Here is a 16,666-nt window from a genome sequence, read left to right as displayed (position 1 = left end):
AGAGATTCTTTGTTTGGGGAGTCCTCAGCTAAGGACATGGGACACTATATCTTAGAGATTCTTTGTTTGGGGAGTCCTCAGCTAAGGACATGGGACACTATATCTTAGAGATTCTTTGTGTGGGGAGTCCTCAGCTAAGGACATGGGGCACTATATCTTAGAGATTATTTGTTTGGGGTTTTATGTCCTCAGCTAAGGACATGGGACACTATATCTTAGAGATTCTTTGTTTGGGGAGTCCTCAGCTAAGGACATGGGACACTATATCTTAGAGATTCTTTGTGTGGGGTTTTATGTCCTCAGCTAGGGACATGGGACACTATATCTTAGAGATTCTTTGTGTGGGGAGTCCTCAGCTAAGGACATAGGACACTATATCTTAGAGATTCTTTGTTTGGGGTTTTATGTCCTCAGCTAAGGACATGGGACACTATATCTTAGAGATTCTTTGTGTGGGGAGTCCTCAGCTAAGGACATGGGACACTATATCTTAGAGATTCTTTGTTTGGGGAGTCCTCAGCTAAGGACATGGGGCACTATATCTTAGAGATTCTTTGTTTGGGGAGTCATTAGCTAAGGACATGGGACACTATATCTTACAGATTCTTTGTTTGGGGAGTCCTCAGCTAAGGACATGGGACACTATATCTTAGAGATTCTTTGTTTGGGGTTTTATGTCCTCAGCTAAGGACATAGGACACTATATCTTAGAGATTCTTTGTGTGGGGTTTTATGTCCTCAGCTAAGGACATAGGACACTATATCTTAGAGATTCTTTGTTTGGGGTTTTATGTCCTCAGCTAAGGACATAGGACACTATATCTTAGAGATTCTTTGTGTGGGGTTTTATGTCCTCAGCTAAGGACATGGGACACTATATCTTAGAGATTCTTTGTGTGGGGAGTCCTCAGCTAAGGACATGGGGCACTATATCTTAGAGATTCTTTGTGTGGGGAGTCCTCAGCTAAGGACATGGGACACTATATCTTAGAGATTCTTTGTGGGGGGAGTCCTCAGCTAAGGACATGGGACACTATATCTTAGAGATTCTTTGTGTGGGGAGTCCTCAGCTAAGGACATGGGACACTATATCTTAGAGATTCTTTGTGTGGGGAGTCCTCAGCTAAGGACATGGGACACTATATCTTAGAGATTCTTTGTGTGGGGAGTCCTCAGCTAAGGACATGGGACACTATATCTTAGAGATTCTTTGTTTGGGGAGTCCTCAGCTAAGGACATGGGACACTATATCTTAGAGATTCTTTGTGTGGGGAGTCCTCAGCTAAGGACATGGGACACTATATCTTAGAGATTCTTTGTTCGGGGAGTCCTCAGCTAAGGACATGGGACACTATATCTTAGAGATTCTTTGTGTGGGGTTTTATGTCCTCAGCTAAGGACATGGGGCACTATATCTTAGAGATTCTTTGTGTGGGGTTTTATGTCCTCAGCTAAGGACATAGGACACTATATCTTAGAGATTCTTTGTTTGGGGAGTCCTCAGCTAAGGACATGGGACACTATATCTTAGAGATTCTTTGTGTGGGGAGTCCTCAGCTAAGGACATGGGACACTATATCTTAGCGTTCTTTGTGTGGGGAGTCCTCAGCTAAGGACATGGGACACTATATCTTAGAGATTCTTTGTTTGGGGTTTTATGTCCTCAGCTAAGGACATGGGACACTATATCTTAGAGATTCTTTGTGTGGGGTTTTATGTCCTCAGCTAAGGACATGGGACACTATATCTTAGAGATTCTTTGTTTGGGGAGTCCTCAGCTAAGGACATGGGACACTATATATCTTAGAGATTCTTTGTGTGGGGAGTCCTCAGCTAAGGACATGGGACACTATATCTTAAAGATTCTTTGTGTGGGGAGTCCTCAGCTAAGGACATAGGACACTATATCTTAGAGATTCTTTGTGTGGGGAGTCCTCAGCTAAGGACATGGGACACTATATCTTAGAGATTCTTTGTTTGGGGAGTCCTCAGCTAAGGACATGGGACACTATATCTTAGAGATTCTTTGTGTGGGGAGTCCTCAGCTAAGGACATGGGACACTATATCTTAGAGATTCTTTGTGTGGGGTTTTATGTCCTCAGCTAAGGACATGGGACACTATATCTTAGAGATTCTTTGTTTGGGGAGTCCTCAGCTGAGGACATGGGACACTATATCTTAGAGATTCTTTGTTTGGGGAGTCCTCAGCTGAGGACATGGGACCACTAACGGACATTTTATAGTGCCACAACTCTGAAATGCCGGATATAAACATAGTATCATGATAACCCATCCGACTATAGCATTAACGAGAACGAGAAGCTGCAAATCAAGCAATCTAATTAAAGTCTAGATGGTCATTCTCACTACGTTACATGAACATCTAACAACATCCCATAAGGGGTCACGTCAGGGTGACCTTTTGGATTAGCCAATCAAATGACTACTTCCAGAATCTTGGAAGTGAATTTTATATGTCCGAATTAGCATGACTAGAGTGCATAGATTGTATAATCTGTCAATTTGTTTCAAGTCATTTCGTCCCATAAAGCATATAGCTATATACTGTGCCGAAATGGTTTGCTTCAGATGCATGCTGTGACGAAATGTTTTGCTTCGATGACATCGACAAAATGCCAATTCGCCCTGAAAGTGAAATACACACATCTCAGAGGTCATCAGAACGTGACCCCTTAGGGGATGTTGTTAGATGTTCATGTAACGTAGTGATAATGACCATCTAGATTTTAATTAGATTGCAAATCAAGAAGAGTATATCCAAGAACCATTTTGTAGTCTTTGAATTGTCTCCTTCAGGAAACAGATCATGTTACCTCGATCACTTGGACAGACACTTGACACTTAAGACTGAAAGGGGGTATGGCGAACAGAAGTATGTGACTGCCGCTACAGATTGTAGATTTACTTGTCCAAAATAAAATGATTACGTACATGTTTAACAGCTTACGAACAAACCACAGCAGATTTTCAGATAGAATCCGCATTTTATTTCAAATTATTACGCGTCAAATATATTCCGTCAGGATTTCATTTTGTGGATTTCCTAAAACCACAAAATGAATTATACGAAATTGAATCACCAACGAAATTTTATGCTTTTTCGTCATGATATAATTAAGTATGATATATATTCTGTTTTCAGAAAGCTTCATGACAGACGGCCCGTAATGGGAGCGAAAGCGAAAAAACGTAACGTCTCTGGAGGTAAAGTTTTATCAAAATCTTCGGGATACACGTCAGGTAGTACAAAAACTGTTAATGAGTCCTCGTCCACAAGGTTGTCGCAAGGCGTCATTGTGTTAGTAGGGTTAGCGGTTCTCGTAGCCCTCATCTACCCTCAGTTCTCAGACCTAGCTACCAACACAGAGGCGACACGGTCTGACCAAGGACAGCCGGAGTCAGGGAGCGAGTCAGGAACGTCTGATGATATCGCTTCTCTACAGAATGACGTCAGTGATGACGTACCTGTGTTCAAACGGAATGACCCTATGACAGACGAGGAAAGTGATTCTGAAACAATACAGAATACCGTCCCTTTAACTCCAAAAGAAGAAAAACCAACCAATCCTTCCAAGGACGATGGTGCTTCCGTTCAGGGTAAGAAAACAAAATCAAAAACAAAATCTTCAGGGACGAAAAAGAGGTCAAAAAACAATAAGAAAGGCGGATCAAGTCCTTCTAGGAAACAGGCCGGGGAGTCTTCTCCTACTTCTGATTCATCAAATGAGGAAAAACTACCAAAAGAGGTGAGGGACTTCAAAGCCACTTTCCAGAAGACGATGAAACCAAAGAAAATCTTCGCAGACGGGAGGAGACTGCCGCCAATTGAGCTGTTACCACAGAAACCAAACAACAGCAGCGTCAAGTAAGTCTACAGTACCGTTGTTCTTCAGGCCACTATACCTGGTGCATTCAGATGGTAGCGCGTATGGCGGGGTGTCCTAACACGGGAAGAATCTAGAGTAAAGTTGTGTGATGATTCCATACCTTTTTCATGCCCGATCGGGTCATTTAGATCCAGAGTTTCTGACTTACTAAAAGAAGGTCAATTAGATTTGAGATTGACATTTAAAATAGAAATGGAAATTTCATCGGGTTCATACTGTAGTGTCTCGGGCCGAGTTGACCACATTGTTTACGCCGCCGGAAGTGCGTGACGGTCAACTGGCCCGTGTCAGGTAAAGATCAACCCCGTGAACCGTGTAAGCGTCTCTTCACACCTGGTCGGCCGCGGGACCACACGTGTGTTAGACGTCCTCTGTTTTTAACGGAGCCAGTAATCTCTACGTAAGTAGTGCCAGTTTCCTTAGTGCTCTGGGCTTTTAGCTAGGACACTAAGCCAGTATATTCTATTGGACATGTATTCGACTGCTATATCATCACCTTATCCTGACCTGTCCAGCGACCCGTGGTGATATACAGTGACTTCCACAGTGAACCATTCCACGTGCTCTATAGCGAGGTAACTTAGCTTGTAGTGTAACAGCAACGTTACTTTAATGGTGTCAGCAGTATTGGCTAGCAATTGATAAATTAATGCATTATATTCTTTTATCAATTTTCGCGCAGTTTTCCTGATTTTTCTGTGGTTTCAATTACGATTTTATCGAATTGTTCCTCAGCCAGCAGTCACGTGGTTTACAGATTCATGATACCGTTCCTGTGTGTTATTTTATAATACGAGGATTAAATTTGTATCATTTTCATTGCACAACATTATTCTACACCACATATTCCTGTGTTATTTTATGATACGGAGTATTTTTTACGGTGGAATTTTGTATTTATTGTATGCCTATTTTTTGAATAAAAAATATCCATCCTCTACTGTTTCATCAAAATGGCGTCAGTTCCGGTTAAAATGGCGTCGCTTCCGGCTAGAAACATAAACACGGCAACTTTTGAAGATATGGTCCGGTATTTACCTGGAATAGGGGAGACACGTGCAAGGACCCTAATTAATATGAGATTTAATTATGGGAAATTAACCGCAGAGCACATTACAGCGGCTTTTGGTGGCAGAAAACCAAGTCAGGAGTTATGGGACTCTATTTATTTTGGAGAGCCAGGCAGGCAGTCCCATAAGTCACCGGAGTTTGCTGATTTATTGGACATGGGGGAATTCCTAACCCCAGTTCTCGCCCCACCCCAGGTACCTATTACCACATCGCAGCCGTCAATGCAGAGACATGGGACTCTGGAATTTTCAGAAATATCGGAATTTGATCCCATGTCTCGCGCCAACATGGTTGGGTTCCCTAATGTAGGGAATCCCACGCGTATTTTATATAACACGGGTGTTGACGATACAGACAAAAAATGGTCACCTGTTAATACTTTGGTGAAACCTGTCAACAGCATGGATTTAATGCCAATGGACTATCCAGATGTCCCGGTATTTGACCCCAAACAGGAAATGGGGGCCATTCCCAAGTCTAAGCAGCCAGAGTCAGCCAAGTTACCTATACCTATGAAGTTGGAGCCGCCATCTTCATATGATGAGATGACTAGGCATCGACTTAGTTCACTCTGGTTAAATCGACCCGAAGTATCCAGTCAACCCCCACCCAGTCATGCGCCCAGCTACTACCCAACTGAGGACAAAGCTAGTGCCCAAGTATCGAGGTCGGACAAGACACCTCAAAGGTCATGTAAGTCTTCGAGGTCACCTAGCAAAGGGACATCGTCTTTCAGGTCTCTTAAACCAAGATCATCAAGGTCATCGAGGTCACCTGGAAAGCCGATGCATCATCACAAAACTAGGTCACCATCAGATACTAGAGCCAGTTCAAAGGGTAGGTCTGGACACCATAGGCGCCGTCATGACTCCAGGTCAACATCCAGGTCTAGAAGGCAACCTAGTTCTTCTAGGCACCGAGGATATTCGCCATGTCGTCATGACCGTATGAGCACTAGCCGGAGTGTTCGGTCTCCTTCAAGGAAAGGTCACAGCGATCGCTCTGTTTCGCGTCGCCACAAGCGCTCTGTTTCGCGTCATCGCAGTCGCGGTCATCACAATCGCTCCAGTCGTGAGAAGTCGAGATTTTATTTCGACACCTCAAGTTCTGGTAGCGAGTCCAGTGGAGATGATTATCATAGCTTGGGACCACGGGGTAAGCCACAGAAGCTACCGAAAAACCTCAAGTATGATGGTTCAACAAACTGGCTGTCATTCAAGCAGAAGTTTGACAGTTTCCGTACGGTCCTTCACTGGTCAGAGGGAGAATGCCGTGACTACCTGACGTGGGCATTAGATGGTAAGGCCTTGGATTATTTCACAATGAATGTCGGCATGGGACGGGAATGTTCTTTCCGTACAATTATGAAGAAATTGGAGGGACGTTTTGGTGCTAAGGAATTACCCGAGACGTCGACGGTCAAATTCCAACAGGCCACTCAGAAGAATGACGAGTCACTCGATGACTGGGCCGATAGAGTTATGACCCTCGCCACACCCGCATTTCGTCACCTACCGGAGAAACATGCCCGTTCCGAGGCCATTTCCAGATTTTGCCAAGGGAGCACTGACAAAGACGCAGGGAAACATGTGTTTCTCAGCAGACCACGGTCCATGGAAGGAGCTCTGAACCTGATGAAACAATATCAGTATGTTAGCCAGGCCGTGGATGGAAAGAAGAAAAAAGGAAGGGAGGAAACCTCAGTCAATGCAGTGAAGTCTTCTCAAGATGAGATTAAAGCTCTAATTGAGAAGGAGGTCAACAAACTTGCAGCTAAACTGGGGAAGACCAATCTACAGGCTCAAGGACAGTCTGGTTCCAACGAAATAACCTGCTTCTTTTGTAAAGGAGCAGGCCATATGAAAAAAGACTGCCGCCGCTACAAAAAGTGGTGTGAGAAGAACCCAGACAAGGTCAAGAAGGCAAAGAACTCTACCGATTCTTTAAACTAGTAGGGCCCAGGACTACGGGCCAAGCCCCTGAGCCACTTGTAGATTTAGGCCTAGATATGGATTCTATGGAGGTTTTTAACCCCATGCCTACTACTCCCATGGTTGTTTCAACCGATCCAGCAAATGTTTTGCTAGATATTTCTTCTTCTTTACCAATTTCACAACCTGTTAACTCAGAGGCTACTGGTGCTTTTAGTACAGTAGATGATGCATTTTGTGTCACCTCTAAACCTGAGGTTGTTTATATCAATAGGATTTGTGCTAGCTCCTCATTAGTTAAGGTCAAAGTTGGAGAGGTACCCATTACAGCTAGGATTGATTCCGGAGCAGAGATGACTATTATCTCCACATCTGTATTTGACAGACTTCGGAAAAAACCTAAGAAGTTGAAAGATGTTGTAATGCACTTGGCAGACACAGAATCTTCTCTGAATGGCACTTGGATTGCGCCAATTAGTCTGAAAATTGGTTCCAGCGTGTTTAAGGAAAGCGTGTATGTGGCCCCCATCAGTGATGAAATGTTATTAGGACATGATCTCCTACACAAATGGGGCACCATCCACGATATGAAAACAGATACTCTTCTGATAGGGGAGGAGAGGGTGTACTTAAACACGAAATTCAGAGATGACAGACCAATAATTGCCAGGGTTACAGCTGAAAGGAAACTTGTAGTACCACCCAACACTGTCGTCAGAGTAACCGGTAAAATGAACGCGGACTTGGAGGACTATTACATCGAGCCTAGTGGGAACCTGGATCTTCTAGTACCCCGAATAGTTCGTAATGCCCATACTAAGCCCGTTGTTTGTTTGGTAAATTTAGGCGACAATTTTAGGACCATTAAGAAAGGAGAATTACTAGCTAACGCTTTTGAGGTTCGGGATTATTTTAACCCCGAAACAGCGGATTTTATTCGCTCCGATATAAGCGCCAGACCTATTCAGAGGCATACAAATGAGAGGACAACATGTCGCAACGTTAGCGAGTCAGACAAAACCAAAACCTCATCCGATACTGGGAAGGTACCCGAGCATCTCCAGAAATTAGCTGTTGATTCTAGTAAATATTTGACAGAATCTCAGAATAAGGACTTAGTTGAACTTCTCCGTCATTATTCGGACGTTTTCGCTAAGAATGAATTTGATCTCGGGACTTTTGACAAAATTGAGCATGCAGTGGACACCAGCGACGCCAAGCCTGTTAAATTGCGAATGCGTCGCACGCCAGCATCATTTGCCGGGGAGGAGGAGGCTCACCTTAAGAAAATGCTGGACGCAGGTGTCATCCAGGAGTCCATGTCGGAGTGGGCGTCAGCACCTGTATTCGTCAGACGTAAGGACGGCTCAATGCGTTGGTGCATTGATTACAGGGCGCTCAATGATGTCACTGTTAAGGACACCTTTCCACTACCATTAGTTGAGGATTGTTTGGACACCCTAGCTGGAAGTTCGTGGTTCTCCAAACTAGACGCCAACAACGCGTATTGGCAAATCAAGGTTAAGGACACGGATCGAAAGAAAACGGCGTTTCTTACAAAATACGGATTATTTGAACATGTTCGTATGGGTTTTGGTCTGACTAACGCTCCCGCTACATTTTCTCGTGCAATGAATCTCATCTTACGGGGTCTCACCTGGAAAACAGTTCTCGCCTTTTTGGACGACATCCTAGTATTAGGACACACCTTCAGGGAACACCTCAGTAATTTGAGAGAAACGTTGGAAAGATTCAGACAACATGGGATGAAATTAAAACCAAAAAAGTGTCTACTTTTCCAACCGGAAGTCGAGTTTTTAGGTCGGATAGTAGGAAAGGACCAGATAGCGATGTCGGATACAGACACCAGCATGGTAGCTAATTGGCCTTTACCAACGTCCTCTAAAGATGTGGAGCGGTTTCTCGGATTGGTGAACTATCATCGTTCCTTTATTAAGGACTTCGCCGAGTTAGCTCAACCCTTGTATAATCTCACAGGAAAGAATAAATTTCATTGGGACGCAGAACAGCAACAGGCCTTCGATAGTCTTAAGAAGGTGCTGACAGGACCTCCCATCTTAGCATTGCCAAATACTAAGGATCCATTCATCTTAGACACAGATGCCTCGGATGTAGCGATTGGAGGGGTGCTGAATCAAGTACAAGACGGGGTTGAGAGAGTTATTGCTTTTAGCAGTTTCTCTCTCACAGCCGAACAGAAAAGATATTGCACCACTCGGAAGGAATTGCTTAGTATTGTGAGATTTACAAGACAGTTTAAGTACTACCTTTTAGGTAGACAGTTTACCGTCAGGACGGACCATTCAAGTCTAACATGGCTGCTACGATTTAAGGAGCCGCAGGGACAGCTTGCACGATGGATGGAGGAACTTTCTCAATACCATATGATTGTGAAACACAGACCCGGAACCAAACATGGAAATGCGGACGCGCTTTCCAGAATCCCGGATGAACTGACTCCATGCCCATCGTACATAGCTGGAATCAAGCCTGAAAACTTGCCCTGTGAAGGCTGCAATTATTGTAAGCGTGCTGACAGACAGTGGGGCGAATTCTCACTGGAAGTAGACGACGTAACCGCCCTGACGGGAAGTAAGACTTGCGGTGATAAGGGGTACCTTGTAGGTACCAACAATGTGGCCACATTAGATCCGCAAGACCGGTTAGGGGACTCTAGCCCTATAGAGCCTCCTAAATGGACAATCAACTCGACACTCATGCCAGGGGTCAATTCATTCTTGAGTTGTTCGAGTTACCTTGCTCACCCTCCAGGTGAACCTGACAGTTATCTTGCATGTCAAGGCACTCATGACAGTTTTCCTGCTAGCGATCAACGCCCGTACGAAAGTGCCACGGCTGGTTCCGTGTGTAACTCTGCCGGTAAAGAAAATAAGCCTACCAGTTTCCTTGAGTGTCCCCTGAACATGCATGCCAGTATATCTTCTGAGAGTCAAACTCTGGGTAGTCATCAGGTAAATAGGGCTACTCCGGTTTTCCTTGGCTATCCTCACCCTGATTGTGGTAGCCATGACAGTGGACTTAAAGATGCCAGTTCGACCCAACCCCCTTCTGCAAGTCAACTCCGGGTAGTCATCAGGTAAATAGGGCTACTCCGGTTTTCCTTGGTTATCCACACCCTGATTGTGGTAGCCATGACAGTCGGCTTAAAGATGACAGGGCCATTTGTATTGGCCAACCACCTTCTGCGAGTCAAACTCCGGGGAGTCATCAGGTAAATACGGCTTCCTCGGTTTTCCTTGACTATCCACATCCTGATTGTGGTAGACATGACAGTGGACTTAAAGATGACAGATCACACGGATGGATCAAGTTTCGATATAGCGCTTCTAGACAACCAGCTCCAGATTAGGAAAAGATGCAGACCTCCAGTTTATCCGGAAATATCTACTGGATGGATCAGAACCTGGACAAGGAGAAGCTAAGTACTACTGGTGGAATAGAAAAGTTGGTAAACTCAGATGGTGTTTTATCATATCATTGCCATCAAGGTCAGGATTACACCCATGTATTTTACAGGGTGGTGTGTCTTTTTAGAGACAATCCAAACCTTAACCTAGGATTTTACTGTCAAAAGGGATTTTATCCCTACTTATTCCTCCATTTTGGAGGAACCAAACAACAGTAGTACCCAGAGTGACTTCATGGCAACGCTTTTAGTGTGCAGAGTCAATTTATATAGGAATTTGATCAGGACTCGGAAGATCTTTATATTACCATTACGAAGCCTCCGACCATCAAGGACTTTCATTATAAAGTTGGGAGGAATGTAGTGTCTCGGGCCGAGTTGACCACATTGTTTACGCCGCCGGAAGTGCGTGACGGTCAACTGGCCCGTGTCAGGTAAAGATCAACCCCGTGAACCGTGTAAGCGTCTCTTCACACCTGGTCGGCCGCGGGACCACACGTGTGTTAGACGTCCTCTGTTTTTAACGGAGCCAGTAATCTCTACGTAAGTAGTGCCAGTTTCCTTAGTGCTCTGGGCTTTTAGCTAGGACACTAAGCCAGTATATTCTATTGGACATGTATTCGACTGCTATATCATCACCTTATCCTGACCTGTCCAGCGACCCGTGGTGATATACAGTGACTTCCACAGTGAACCATTCCACGTGCTCTATAGCGAGGTAACTTAGCTTGTAGTGTAACAGCAACGTTACTTTAATACGCTCAAGGTCAAGGACAGATTGTTTAAGGGTCAAATTGCCGAGGTCGTACGTCCTTACTCGCTGAAGAAAAGTAAGTCGATTGACTGTTATTGTTTAACGTCCCGTCAACAAATAATGTCATTCAAGGACAGTGTTAATTAGGGTAGTGTAATTTTACTGAAATTTGACGTACCATCATTGGGTCTGATCTTGATCACATTGAGATTCATTCATAGGGCCATTTGATTTCGTATTCACTGAAGACATGTCAATATATTTATCTATTATATGATATAAGGTCTATACGTCGAATGTTAAAATCACTTAATATTCCAATTCTTTGTTTCTGATATACCTTCCGAATGACCGAGTGTCCCGAGAGTAGCATGCCTTATAAAGAGACCAAATGTTTATTGTTTCTTTTCAACAATCATTTTATACACAATTAAATTATAATTCTACTACATGTATAAATACAAATTACAATACATGTATCCATACCTACACATCCAAGTGTATTCGGGGAGCAATTTTACTGATAAGTCTTGTTTACTAAACTCTTGGGATATTGTGCTGACATCCGAAGTGTGCTGTTTCAGAGTATTCCTGTATAACGAGTTTCTGTCAGAGGCGGAATGTGATGGGCTCATGAAGGCCCACGACAGTCACGTGACACAAGCCAACAAACACGACCCCTTCGTCTGCTTCGACTCCATCACCACCCTTAGACAGCACCTCAAGGCCAATGGTATCAAGGTCAAGGTCACTCCTCAGGATTTCATGCCAGGTAGGACAAGGTCATTCCTCGGTTTCTACAGCATTTACATGAAAGTCCAAATGATTCCTATTTCTGGATGATTTTAAATATTTTTTTTTAAATTAATTTAAATAAAGTATGGTCTTTACAGATACTCTTTGTGTGAACGCCACCTTCTCCAGCCAGCTCAAGTCCTGGTTTCATTCCAATTGGAGCTACAGCACGGCGTTCTATCCAGGAGAGAGCAAGTTTTCCAAGGTGTTCGAGTACAGGGTAAAAGAAGCCACCGGTCTTCTTCCAGAAAATGGCGGGAAGTTTCAGATTACGTCATATCCTATCGGAATAGGTGAGACAACAACAAAATCGTGGAATGATGATCAGAATATGATAATCAATTTGGCTTTTTATCATGAAAAACTATACATTTGTTAAGAGAATCAATAAGACTTCATGACTATAGCACACTGTGTAGAATATGAATAAAAACAAAGTCCATAAGACAGCATTATAAGGGCGAGTATACTCCATATATAAGTTTGGTAGTCACAATTTTACTTTTGAACTTTGATACCACATTCCCTTATTTCAATAGGATACAAGACACACACCGACTGTGTAGAAAACACCAGTGATCTGCGGGACCGTGTGGCTACCATACTTGTGTACCTTCAGGACGTAGAGGAGGGCGGGGAGACCATGTTCCCGGGTAAGTGATGGTCGTGTCCGCGGGGAGAAGGGGGTGGGGACATATGATTCTCGGGTACTAGTAATTAACAATCGTATCCCCAAGGGACGGGGCGGGGGGGGGGGGGGGGGGGGGATATTCCTGGGTAAATAACGATCATATCTGCAAAAGGATATGACTGAAAAACCATGAGGGCGAAGAGACGATGTTTCCCGGGTAAGTAAGGTCGTGTCTCCGGGAGGAGGGTTAGAGAGATCATCCTCCCGGGTAAGTAACGGTCGTATCTCCGGGAGGAGGGTTAGAGAGATCATCCTCCCGGGTAAGTAACGGTCGTGTCTCCGGGAGGAGGGTTAGAGAGATCATCCTCCCGGGTAAGTAACGGTCGTGTCTCCGGGAGGAGGGTTAGAGAGAACATCCTCCCGGGTAAGTAACGGTCGTGTCTCCGGGAGGAGGGTTAGAGAGATCATCCTCCCGGGTAAGTAACGGTCGTATCTCCGGGAGGAGGGTTAGAGAGATCATCCTCCCGGGTAAGTAACGGTCGTGTCTCCGGGAGGAGGGTTAGAAAGATCATCCTCCCGGGTAAGTAACGGTCGTGTCTCCGGGAGGAGGGTTAGAGAGATCATCCTCCCGGGTAAGTAACGGTCGTGTCTCCGAGATGAGGGTTAGAGAGATCATCCTCCCGGGTAAGTAACGGTCGTGTCTCCGGGAGGAGGGTTGTATAGAACATCCTCCCGGGTAAGTGACGGTCGTGTCTCCGGGAGGAGGGTTAGAGAGATCATCCTCCCGGGTAAGTAACGGTCGTGTCTCCGAGATGAGGGTTGTAGAGAACATCCTCCCGGGTAAGTAACGGTCGTGTCTCCGGGAGGAGGGTTAGAGAGATCATCCTCCCGGGTAAGTGACGGTCGTGTCTCCGGGAGGAGGGTTAGAGAGATCATTCTCCCGGGTAAGTAACGGTCATGTCTCCGGGAGGAGGGTTATAGAGAACATCCTCCCGGGTTAGTGACGGTCGTGTCTCCGGGAGGAGGGTTAGAGAGATCATCCTCCCGGGTAAGTGACGGTCGTGTCTCCGGGAGGAGGGTTATAGAGAACATCCTCCCGGGTAAGTGACGGTCGTATCTCCGGGAGGAGGGTTAGAGAGATCATCCTCCCGGGTAAGTAACGGTCGTATCTCCGGGAGGAGGGTTAGAGAGATCATCCTCCCGGGTAAGTGACGGTCGTGTCTCCGGGAGGAGGGTTGTAGAGAACATCCTCCCGGGTAAGTGACGGTCGTGTCTCCGGGAGGAGGGTTAGAGAGATCATCCTCCCGGGTAAGTAACGGTCGTGTCTCCGGGAGGAGGGTTAGAGAGATCATCCTCCCGGGTAAGTAACGGTCGTGTCTCGAGATAGAAGAGGGGCGGGGAAGCAGTTATTCGGGTAAGTAACATGGTGATATACTCGTGGCGTAGAGGCAGGTATGAACATGGCTATCTTTCAACAAGCATGTGATACCAAAATCTGCTTGATTTTAGAATTTTACGACATATTCCAAGTCTACCGGATGTTTCCTAACACTCATTGATTTCGCTGATGTAACATTCACGTGACTTCCTTTTACATTTTTATTAATGAAGTACTATTATCAATTTTCAGAACTAGGTATATGGGTGAAACCAAGGAAAGGAAGAGCACTAGTGTGGAACAACATGAACGAGGATGGCAGATGTGAGCCAATGTCCATCCATAAGGCGGCCAAGGTGGACAAGGGTCACAAGTACATTCTGCAGAGATGGTGAGTTGTGTATATATATATATTCCCTTAATGGGATGTATTCCTCTAAAGCACAATGTATACCGTCAAGAATCAGGAGACTCACCCCGCTATGATACGATAAACACCAGGAAACAATCCGTTATAACACAATCTATGGACAGAACCCAGCATCGTCAGTCAGCGTAATGTCACAAGATGAAGTTCAGCCCCGAATAGGACCGTTTATGAGGTCAAAAATCAAGGGACATAACCATTTATTACACATCCTACATTCAAAATTAAAGGGGCACAGACTGCTCTAACATAATATGTTGTCAGAAACCAATAAGAGTATAGACACCACTCGAAGAATAGTATCTAGTGACAAAATTAAAGGGACACAACCCACAAAAACACGTACCTAGTGTCAAAATTAAAGGGACATAACCCACAATAACACGAACTAATGTCTAATTAAAGGGACATAACCCACAATAACACAAACTAGTGTCTAATTAAAGGGACACAGCAAACAATAACACGATTTAATGTCAAAATTAAAGGGACACAACCCACAATAATACGATCTAGAGTCTAAATTAAAGGGAGGCAACCCACAATAACACGATCTAGTGTCAAAATTAAAGGGGCGCAACCCACTATACAATGTAACACGATCAAATGCCAAAACTCAAGAGACACAACCCGCCATAATACAATATTACAAAGATCATAACCCTCGGTTACGTAATCTATAATGTTGTTGAAAATAATTTATGTTTAAAAGCTTGATGTAAGTTATCACGATGTTACATGTACTCATGATTAATCATCATTTCAATATTTTTTTCATAGACAGCTTCACAAAGATAGGTCACTGTGACTTTGATCATTTAATTGTAGTGAAACCAAGGTAATCTAATTATCTTTGTTGTAGGTATTACTACAAAAGCTTTTACTCGCTGGGTAAGCGACCACCGGAACCGGAAATACCGCGTCGGGCAGAACTTCAGGGGCGTGTCTCATGTGATGAATATCAGCACGGAAGTTGTCGTTGGTATGACGAGTGGAACTATGACCATCTGGTGGACTATATCAACAGGAAAGCCACGTTAATATGAATAAAATACTCGAAATATCAACTCTTGTCCGGTTTACTTGCACAACAACATATTTTTGTCCTGCTAAAGTTAAAGATTATAAAACTACTACAAAAACTGGTCCACTCCTCGAGCTCTGTTTTCTCCAAAGTTGCAGGATATAAAATACCAAACAATGTGAATGGCTGCAAAATCTTGGCATACCCCTTGATAAAAGGGGGCAGCCGTTTATTATAAACAGAAACTTTTAACATATATATCATATATTTTAGAATTAAAAACGTATTTTTTTTTTACCAAAGGTGAGCGAGAACTATGCCTATATATATATAGTCTGGGAGGCTTGATTGTCTTTCACAGACTGACACTCTTGCGGCTGGCATAATCAATTTCAATTATGTCATACTCTAACTGCCAAAACAGATACGATGGGATGTATTCTTAATTAGGTAACTATCAAACACCGCTTATTAATTTACTTGAACCGTTATTTGAAGTTTTGATTTTGTCTCCTTTAGTAAATATTGTGGGGAAGGTATTTTGTACACACCTCTGTAGCAATCAGTGATATTTCTGGTGTTAAGGATGTGCCTTAAGTTTATGTATTCAGTGCGCTAGTGACGATGGAAAAAGAACTTTAGTTGGTCATGTCTAAATGAGCTATGGACGCTATGGAGCTAACAGGAGAGCAATCATTTCCGTTTTACACGTTATTACACATTTACATGTGACACACATACATGTGTACGAATACAATGTATCTATCGTACCATAAAAATGGCGTCGATTAATTATCTTTCAGTCATATGAGATCAAGATTATCGTGTTTATAAAATATTTCTGATTATATATTACAAATGAACTAAATTCGGTAATAAAAACAAAACCACAAGATAAAAACATCTGGAGCTACTATACATAAACAGTTACTTGCCCTGATATACCATTATTACGAACATTTGAGGTATACGTAATATGTATCTGGTTATTCTCAACATACACATATATATAAAGATAACGGTCTTAGAATTTAAATGCTACGCCACTAGGTGTGTCCGGAAAGTTTATCCGGATCCGGATTCTTTTGTAAACGTTTTGTTATTCTCCTCGTGTTTCCGGTTTAGCCATAGTAAAGTTTTGTGCGTTACAACATAACGTGTTTTGTGGTTCTGTCACTCACTGGCGTGGTGGCAGCGTTTGTGAACTCGCGTTTGGACAACAATAACGTAAGTGGCAGTAACAGTTACACGTTGTGAAGTATACATATTTGATCATGGCGCACAGGGCCCCGAAGCAA

The 16,666-nt window shown here is 43.8% G+C and overlaps 1 protein-coding gene across 1 annotated transcript; it reads left to right on the top strand.

Annotated features, from left to right (window-relative positions):
* The first annotated feature begins 3,146 nt into the window (after nucleotides 1-3,146).
* On the top strand, nucleotides 3,147-15,411 carry LOC117343723. Its single transcript, XM_033906194.1, has 6 exons — nucleotides 3,147-3,887; nucleotides 11,698-11,885; nucleotides 12,007-12,201; nucleotides 12,448-12,561; nucleotides 14,170-14,308; nucleotides 15,207-15,411. Exons 1-6 carry the CDS (start codon nucleotides 3,190-3,192, stop codon nucleotides 15,388-15,390), a joined length of 1,518 nt encoding a protein of 505 aa, XP_033762085.1. The 5' UTR covers nucleotides 3,147-3,189; the 3' UTR covers nucleotides 15,391-15,411.
* Nucleotides 15,412-16,666: the final 1,255 nt, after the last annotated feature.

The sequence above is a fragment of the Pecten maximus genome, chromosome 15, assembly GCF_902652985.1.
Source record: "Pecten maximus chromosome 15, xPecMax1.1, whole genome shotgun sequence".
NCBI lineage: Eukaryota > Metazoa > Mollusca > Bivalvia > Pectinida > Pectinidae > Pecten > Pecten maximus.
The sequence above is the reverse complement of the archived record's forward strand: the minus strand, read 5'-3'. Positions and strand labels throughout refer to the sequence as shown.

Bases quoted from the DNA above. Each gene is read 5' to 3' on its own strand.
- LOC117343723 (XM_033906194.1), top strand. From the start codon at position 3,190: ATGGGAGCGAAAGCGAAAAAACGTAACGTCTCTGGAGGTAAAGTTTTA. The intron at 3,888-11,697 runs GTAAGTCTACAG...GTGCTGTTTCAG, and splicing joins CCAAACAACAGCAGCGTCAA to AGTATTCCTGTATAACGAGT. The intron at 14,309-15,206 runs GTGAGTTGTGTA...TCTTTGTTGTAG, and splicing joins AAGTACATTCTGCAGAGATG to GTATTACTACAAAAGCTTTT.